Source organism: Cephus cinctus, unplaced genomic scaffold (genome assembly GCF_000341935.2).
Source record: "Cephus cinctus unplaced genomic scaffold, Ccin1 Ccin1_scaffold0345, whole genome shotgun sequence".
NCBI lineage: Eukaryota > Metazoa > Arthropoda > Insecta > Hymenoptera > Cephidae > Cephus > Cephus cinctus.
This window is the reverse complement of record NW_014333037.1, coordinates 205,498-214,260: the sequence shown is the minus strand read 5'-3', so window position 1 is coordinate 214,260 and position 8,763 is coordinate 205,498. Positions and strand designations below refer to the sequence as shown.

The window sequence follows — 8,763 nt, the reverse complement described above, 5'->3', positions numbered from 1 at the left end:
CTCGGTACGCGTAGACCAGTTCATGTAGCTCGGGTGATAGCGTGCCTAGAGTTGATCAAAGTTGCGAGGTGATTGGTGCGGTGAGCTGCAGCGCGCGCAGCTCAGGCCCTGCTGGCGCTCTGACGTCACTCAGCCTTTCATCCTCGTTCCTCCCACGCTGATGATCCCTCGCTGGTTCTTCTTGAGATTCGGTAAGCCCGCGAATACAATATTCGCGGCATGGGACATAGCAAAAATCAAAACAACAAAATCAGAAATCAACAAATTCGCAACTTCGTTAGCCCTTGAGGTGGTGGCTTCTTCCCTGGATTCTGTTTCTAATTCTCGTTTTCCCGCGTATCACTACAGTTCCCGCCGAGGACCTGACGGGGTAAAATCTACCACGTCACAATATATATATATATATGGGGTTCGTCAAAGCCTCAAAGAATGCTTTAGATATATATATATTGTGACGTACTGGACCACGAAAATGGCCCAGGATCTCGCAAGAACAGCTATCGCAAATACAGGGCGGAGGGATCTTGAACAGAAAAGGGAACACGTGGTAAAATAGAAAAAGAATATAATTAATGATTTAAACGCCGGTGTACAGAAGAATTACAAAATAGCGCAACGCAAAGGACAGAAAAGAAAAGATACTTAAAAAGAAACTAGGATGTTCGCAATGCAATACCGCCAAAGACGCAACTCTGGACTAACACGCAATCACTACAATACACGCGGGTGTTCGCTCGGGAGCACGCGGTGTCAGAAGAGACCTTTAAACGGACTAGAGGGCGAGGGGAATCAGGGAACGGGGGAGCAGGGTACTGGCAAGGGGGCAGGAGGGACAGGAGGGCTTACCGGCATTAGTTATCTCGAAAACAACAAATGGGCGCCAGCTATTTGTTCGGCGTAGCACCGTCGAGTGACCTCAGAAGGTCCTCGAATATTTACTCTAACGCGAAATGGCACGGCTAGCAGGGGAGGAGGTGAGGGGGTCTCAGGGAGGGAGGTTCCCGAACGCGATAATGGCTACTTACAAATACCTCGGGTTTCACAATATCCAAAACAGGCGGGTAAAGAAAAGGGCACGGGGGGGTTTGTCCAAAGAGGGTGCAAGATACTAAGTTCGAACGCACGCAATATACCACTGGCCGCACGCGGTTGGCGGAAGGCCAGACAAACTCAAAAAGATAAGCTACGCAAAAGGGCCGGTCCACGTGGGGACGGCTCGCCAAATCCAAAAGATGAAACTATTTTTAATGTAAAAGCGCAAGTAGGGAAAGGGGGTAGGGAAAAGGATGGCAAAAAGGGGAAACTCAATCACGCAAAATAGTACTCACTCAAAACGTGGCCCTATATAATCCAAAATACACGCAACTCTCCCACTCTCACTCAACTCGCAATTTTCACCACTATCTTGCACGCTACCCTGGCTCGAAGTGGAGATCTCTTGGCGATTTCCGGTCCTCGCTGTTTCCGTTCACAGGCCTCCAGGGCCTCGGGGATTGGTTGGATCGCTGGGCTGAGAGGGCTACGCGCTCTGGCATTGGTCGGCAGTTCCGGCATTGCAGGGTATTGGTCCTTTTCGCTGGCGGGCCTTCCAAGGCCTGGCAGGCGGGTGGTACGGCGCTGGCTTCGCAGGCGCGCGGGCTGGCTGTCGCGCACCAGGAAACATAGCGGCCTCCAGGCCTGTCAAAATTCCTCCCGGGCACATCCGCGGTTTCGGAGGAAGAGGGCTCCACCGCTGTCACACGGGCCTCTTTACTACTCGTGTGACGGGACTGCACCGGGGCTGCATCTCTGTGGCGATGGTGGCGGCTGGCGGGCATCATCGCACGGGAGACTTGGTCAGCTGTTCTTTCTGTCCATGCTATTCCTGCCTTCCGTTGCCTCGGCAACGTAGTCACTCTCGCGGTCCATCCAAGGATGATGTGTCCACGTAGATGGTCCACGGTAGCGGTCCTCGATGATGGTCCTCGAGCCAGTGTCCTACGGGGAATGGTGACAGGGAGGGAAGGGCGGAGGGGAGGGATCTTATCCTAAATACAATAGGCCTAAAACACTAAACAGACGCAATAAACGGTAATTCGCAATACAGTACGCAATACTCGTGCTCGGGGCCAGTGGTGCCCTCGAGCCAGGTGACGGGGAGGAGTTCATTGTAACATTTTTGTTAAAATATATATATTGTAACCAATACATCCGAGGATATTCGTATCGCGGTAATAATAAAATCCCGCTAACCCGAATAACCCTAAATATCAAGTAATAACAATTCGTAGGCATCGCGACGCTCAATTCTTCCGCGCCTCTCAGGCCCCCTGGCCTACCATTGACGGGTATATAAGCGGCGACGTTTCTCGACTCGAGCATTCTATCACCTGAGCTAGCTAGGTTACCTTTAGTAAAGTAAACGAGCAAACCGTCTCGGGCAAGCGGGCAAACCGTCCCACTTGACCATCATTTCTAGAGGTACTTCTACTCTTGTAATCGAGCAAACCTCTCGGGTAGGGAGCAAATCGTCTCCTCTGCCAGATAGAATCAATCTCTGCATTTTAGTTGGGCCGTCACTTTGATACATTTGATCATTTTGCCGTTTCCGCTATACAGGCCATCATAACGTTATTTAAAGACTTGCACAACTAGCTACTTTGCGAATGAGACCTCTCACCTCGCCGAGATAGCGACGTTGCTTTAGATAAGATCACGTCTACCTGCGATCACGAGTTCCCTAGTGGAAGACTACTCAACAGCACGACGTTTATATTCTAACGGGTCAACTCTGTAATCAAATTCCGCTGGTCGGAGGCTGCTTTCAGACACGATTCCATATTTCATTTATAGAAAAACAACAAAAGTCAAAATAGAATCACACGAGAGTAGACGGACCTATTATTTCCGTTCTCGTCATACCTATCGTGTAGGTAAACTGCGTCTTACAATCATATTGATACACTTTACTTTCCGAACACTAATATTTTGTATATATTTATGATCATTCTTACTTTCCGCTTGCGTTTATATCTATTCTTCGCTTACTAACATCCAGCATTCTCTAGGCTGAACCTGCACTAACACTGATTGTATTCCGTTGCAGGATAATATATTTTTCTTTTGTAATTTGTAAAACAAAATCTTACTTTCATTTGTTCCGCCTGATATTTTTCCTAAATTCCTAACAGTCGATTCTGGCTCGAACCCGCCTTTTTGGCACGATCCGGAGAACCGCATCGTGCGAATAAGGTTGCAATGTATATATAGCGTAAATAATACTCATCTAGGTTAGATATATAAGTAATGTAAGCAATTAATAATAATATGTATGTAAGAAAAAATATATATATACAATATAAGCCTATACTACTACTAGTATTTAAGAAATGAGGGTAACCTCCCCGTACCCAACCCGCACCAGGGTGTCTCTATGGGCTTCATAGAATAGGACACATCCTCGGCATGCACCGGGTGCGTGCTCGAGCAATACACTCGGAGCACAGGTTGTGCACCGCCCCAAGTTAAACACCAATGCGGTGTCGAGCAGCAAATAATGTACACTGTGGGGGATGTATAACGGCTGCACGTCCGACGCTAGCCCGCTTACGCACCCGGTGCACAGCTCCTCCCAGCGGTAGGCGTGAATTAAACCGTGGAAGCACAGGCCGTTGTGTAGGGCCTCATAGAATAAGTCGTCGGGCCTTGGCGTTGGGGAGGCCCGGTTCCCACCCAGAGTCTCCTCATCCCTACTCATAGCAGAGCGTGGGGCCATTTCTAAAAACAAGTGTGAAAAACGAGAGTAAAACTAAGGATTACAAAAAAAGTACATATATATTGTAACGACGAATCGCACAAATAAAGGCACCGCGAGAAAGGATTAATAAACTCTTCTATTACTGGGCACCAGGTGTACCGCGAGATACACCGCTGTCTCCAGAGGATACCCCGGCCAGCTCTTGTGCGGTGGGGTCCTGGGTCTCGGAGACAATAACTTAACCTGAAAGTTAATAAGCAGATCTGAGGTTTCGTTTAAAAGCACGGAACCCACAAACGGGTCCGATTTATTGAACACAAGAAAAATAAGACAAAAGATAATAAAAGAAGATAAAATATAAAATTTAAAATATAAAGAAAATCAGATAATGGAAAGGCGTAATAACGGAATACAGTATGGAACAACAGTTCCAAAATAATAAACGTGAATGGGAACAACGGCCGCTTCTAAAATACCATAGATGCAACGACACAACTAATAAATCCCCGAAGGATTAGCTGAGCCCGAATTCCTCGCTCGGAATTATTTCCTAGGAGGCCGGTCACTTCCCGCAACAATGTGCGCGTTAGATAATACACGCGCCACGAGTATAAGCAGTAATATTTACAAAGTCAGCTGACGAGTGGCCTAGTGCCCTACTCGTCGGCTCCAATATTTACAAGTTTGAGCGCGGTAATCCTAACGGTCCCTGACCTTACACCGAATTCCTAGATTCCCGGCTAGGAATCTAAATCTTTATATTGGCGTCTCGCGTGTATAGCCTATCCCTTCACAGTTAATCCTACGGTCGGAATCAGCTCCGGAGACCTATTACCTTCCTGAAAATATCAGTCAAAGAATACGCAATCCCCTAACCGCCTTCCTCACACCCGCGGATATGGCTAGGAGAAACAAGTACCACTGCGCGGCACTTCGGCTACATAACGTGCGACCGGAACGATTACGCGTAGCGTGGACTGGATATTAACAATTGGCATGCAGGTTCTTCAAACATGCCCTACAAATAAACAAACACAAAAAACTAGAAACTATATTTTGTTGCGAGATAACGGATCCTCCAGATCGCCACCGAATTCGCAACCATTGAATCTCAACAATCGTATAAGCGGAAAGCGACACGTGCTGTCTGGATCGAAGATCCAGACAAAATTAGGAAGCTCGGTAGCGTCACTCACCCAAAATAGCCTTAGCCAAATCATCCATATTCTCCGGATTCATAGTTCTCGCTCTCGTTCTCTCTCTCTTTCTCACTCCTTCACTTTCACTCTACACTTTTGGCACACGCACGTACTGAACGTTAGCTACACCGCAAGTGACGCTACCCGATCGCTCGCCCACTAACGTGCCCTAGTGGCGCGGAGGAATATTACCCTTGGGCCCAATCAAATTTCCGCTAGTCCCTACGCGGCCCAATTCGCCCGCGATCTTCAATTGTCTATGGGATACTCGAAAAGTAGATCTGCGCATCTTCTCCTCTTCTGGGCGATTGCCGTGTCTTCTCTCGGGGCGGGAATCTCATCCGCAACCTATACCTCGATGTACGGCCCCAGGCCGCCACTGCAACCCTCGGATGCTGCCCGAATCTTCAATCTTCTCGCGGCGTCCTTCCGCGTAGGTGGCCTCGCTCCGTGGTGCTCTGCGGTCGCGCTGGTCCTCCTCCTGCTAGCTACGTCACGCCAGTGCTGCTGATTGCACTGGTCGGGCCCCTTTGCTGTAGTCAGGGCCGTTGCTGCTTCTTATTTCTCTCCGATCGGTTCCCTTACAGGACCGACCACCACTAGTAACATTCAAAATACAGACCCCGAAGGGAATTAATAAATATTCTACACGCTAAATTCAGTCCACGCTCGACGTAAATGTTAGGTTGCCTTGCGGACCTCACGGTGTAGCTCCTATTTCGCCTTTTTCCTCTTTCTTTTGTGACGTGCACAAAGTACCACGTCACAATATATATATATATATGTATAACCTACAATTTAAATCCGGGGTGGTGGAGGGACCTCAGCAGCACCCTGCCTTAATATCAGGTCCCGGTTGTCGCAACAATAGCTTATACATGCTATACAATCTGCGGGTGCATACGCGTGCATCACACACAGCTCGCAAGCGTACATATATACCTACACGCAGGTCTATTGCAGGATCTAGTTGTAGGTAATGCATTACATGAGGCGTGTACGCTGCCCTGTCTTCGGGTGGCTGCACGCGCATGCACCCGTAGCACTCTTCCTCCACACCCCGTACGTACAAACAACCGAAAAAACACTGCCCTTCATGGAAGGGGGCGAAGAAAGCGTTTAAGGGTGGCGGTATGCCATCTAGCAGTGGCCCCTCAAATGGTTCCTCAACCCCCTCGGGCAGTATATCAGGCGTCCGTGGTGCCATAATCTGTAACATTTCAGTTTTTTAATAAACATGTTTAAAGCAAATACAAAACCATGTAGTCTTAAAATTATAACACTTACCGATCTAGTAATGCGTTGTTGGGGCTATTGCAGGTTGCGGTGATGATGGTGGTGGTTGTGCTAGAAATAAAAATAAAGGGTGTCTAATGTATAAAATTTTTTAAAAATCAAATTAAAATCTGTGCAAGCCTAAAAATTATTATACTTACAATTTCGGTAACAACCGGCGGTAAACAGAAAGCTCATGCTTTTTCTTTCTTTTTGCTAATGTCTAGAAATAAAGGTAAAAGATACCAGATATAAAATAAATTTTTTCAAATCAAATAAAAATGTGTACAATCTTAACACCACTATAGATACCACTTTTCTTTTTTGTCTCCACTTTTTTCCCGGAATTATCCTAGAACCAGGGTAAACATTAGATGAAATAACAATGGTAGAAATTGAAAACGAGAAAAATATTTTTTTTTTACACCTACCGCTGGTTTTAAACTGTTTTTGTTTTTCACTTCTTTTTTATTACCACTTTTTTTTATTTACTTGTATCTCGCAATTGCCACCAAGGTACTGACGAGATGCTGCGAAGATATCTCACAGGTAACCATCTTTCTCCCCACCTTCCACCCACTCCTACACTTGCGCTCCCTAATTTTTTGCATAGTTGCAAATAAGAGACACATGTAGCAGTTTACGCTGCTAAGGAGAAAGAAGGGTAACATCATTCCAACAGTTACGTGGTATGTGGAGGATTCACCCCGAGAAAAATATTAGGGGGTTGGATATCCACCCATTGATAGCTAAAAGTATCGAAAAAGTATCGCCAATACGTGCGATACGTGTATAATATAAGGTATTTCTTACAAAAAAAGAACCGTATTCTACTTTACCACGATACCTCCTTAGGGTTGTTAAAAAGGTACCGACAAGGGGTCAGTGATTAATTACCGACCGTAGTACGCCCCCTGGGGACATGCAACACCGCTGGGCATTTTCGGGTCTTAGGACCGCATGGTGGGGCATCCCCTCATAGCTGAGGGTTAGGGAGAGCTGCTCACATCGGCGAGGCGGGTGACGTCATAGCGCAGCGTGGCGAGTCAGAGCGCTATGCGCTCCATGACTCATGGGGGATAGTGGTGGGGGATTGTTGTGCCGGCCAGAAGTGGTGTATAACTACTTACCTCCATGCCTCCTCACATCACCACCCTTCTCAGAAAAACTCTGTCATCAACTCCCTTATGTACCGGGCTCTAACTATTTCTCAACCACAACACTTGGATACAGAAATCAAACATCTTAACGAAGCCCTTAGTAGGAATGGATACCACAGCAAACAAATTAACCATGTATTACGTTAGCTACAAAATGAAAATTTATCCCCATCTTCTAATGAATCAGCCGAGCAACAGGAAATCGTAGCTCTACCGTATCTTTAAGGTACAACAGACCGGATCAGCAAGGTGCTATGGAAACATAACATCCATACAATCTTCAAACCCCCAAAAAAGATTGGACTAATAATTCCCAGTACGAAAGACCGTAGACCACCACTGAGTGCTCCAGGAGTATACAAAATCCCTTGCTCCTGTGGAAAAGTGTACATAGGTGAAACCAGGAGGAAAATCAGTCACGGGTCAAAGAACATCAACGGTTTACCAAATACGGTAATTTTTCTCAATCTGCCTTCGCAGAACATTGGATGGACACTGGACATTCAGAGGATCATGAAAAGACAGAAATGCTAGCTAGTTCTACAGGTTACTTCGCCCGAAAACATCGCGAAGGTTTAGAGATATTAAAACACCCAGATAACCTAAATAGGGATCGAGGATATCAAGTAAACCCCATTTGGCACACCGTCCTCCCGGTTTTCTAATTGACAAACTTATGATCGGCTGAAGCACTGATCCGCATGAGCAATCATAGGTATATTAAGACTTCCTGACAACAGGGAGCTTCAGTATCGGAGCCTCCTAGACCTGAAGATGCAGACTGAAACGTTTGCGAAACGTCGGCATGAAGCTGAACACAGACGCGGCTTCCATCCGGAAACCATGAGTACTAATATGAGTTCTGCACTCAAATATAGTAGTTCTTCAATAGTTATAAGGAAACAAGACGCAACACGTCTCATGTTTATTTTATTACTATGAAGGATATTGCGGGAGAGAATATTGTGAGTTATTTTCTATTAACTTTTCAGTCTAGTTCATCATTGGATGAAGAGATTAAGCTACTGAGGGCAGTTGTTCTCACGAAGGAGTCATATGTATTTATATCGTTTACTGAAAATCATTTAACAAAAGTAGGAAATTTCATGGTTATAGCACTGCTATGGACGGCGTTAATACGGGGCCAGCACCATCACCACCAACCACCACCACCACCACCGAGTACTACTTGGCGGGTCCGTGCCAGGAATTCCAAAGTACTTACTTTGCACGTGCTCATAGTATTCTAATGCTGTATGTTTGTTATTAAGCTTTTACCGTGATTATTTTTGACGAGCTATTGTTAATATGCTTTCTATAGAAAATTGGTACTGGTTTTGTACCAAATTTATATCTCTCAACTACGTGTTGTAATCAGTGCCATCTGTTATCT

At 46.1% G+C, this 8,763-nt stretch overlaps 1 protein-coding gene and 1 long non-coding RNA gene across 2 annotated transcripts; both read right to left on the bottom strand.

Moving 5' to 3' along the window:
• Window positions 1-2,506: 2,506 nt before the first annotated feature.
• On the bottom strand, window positions 2,507-5,633 carry LOC112494253. The gene is made up of 3 exons (XM_025084332.1): window positions 4,933-5,633; window positions 3,880-3,979; window positions 2,507-3,756 (listed from the first exon to the last, which is right to left on the bottom strand). Exons 1-3 carry the CDS (start codon window positions 4,954-4,956, stop codon window positions 3,362-3,364), a joined length of 519 nt encoding a protein of 172 aa, XP_024940100.1. The 5' UTR covers window positions 4,957-5,633; the 3' UTR covers window positions 2,507-3,361.
• Window positions 5,634-5,988: 355 nt separating this feature from the next.
• Window positions 5,989-6,820, bottom strand: LOC112494250. The gene is made up of 3 exons (XR_003059503.1): window positions 6,372-6,820; window positions 6,223-6,282; window positions 5,989-6,145 (listed from the first exon to the last, which is right to left on the bottom strand). It is a non-coding gene; the product is annotated as an uncharacterized LOC112494250 (long non-coding RNA).
• Between the last annotated feature and the right edge of the window lie 1,943 nt (window positions 6,821-8,763).

Excerpts from the sequence above, each read along its gene's own strand:
- LOC112494253 (XM_025084332.1), bottom strand. The coding sequence starts at position 4,956 with ATGATTTGGCTAAGGCTATTTTGG. Across the intron at positions 3,980-4,932 it reads TTTGGCTAAGGCTATTTTGG|GTTAAGTTATTGTCTCCGAG; the intron begins GTGAGTGACGCT and ends ATTAACTTTCAG. Across the intron at positions 3,757-3,879 it reads CGCGGTACACCTGGTGCCCA|AAATGGCCCCACGCTCTGCT; the intron begins GTAATAGAAGAG and ends ACTTGTTTTTAG.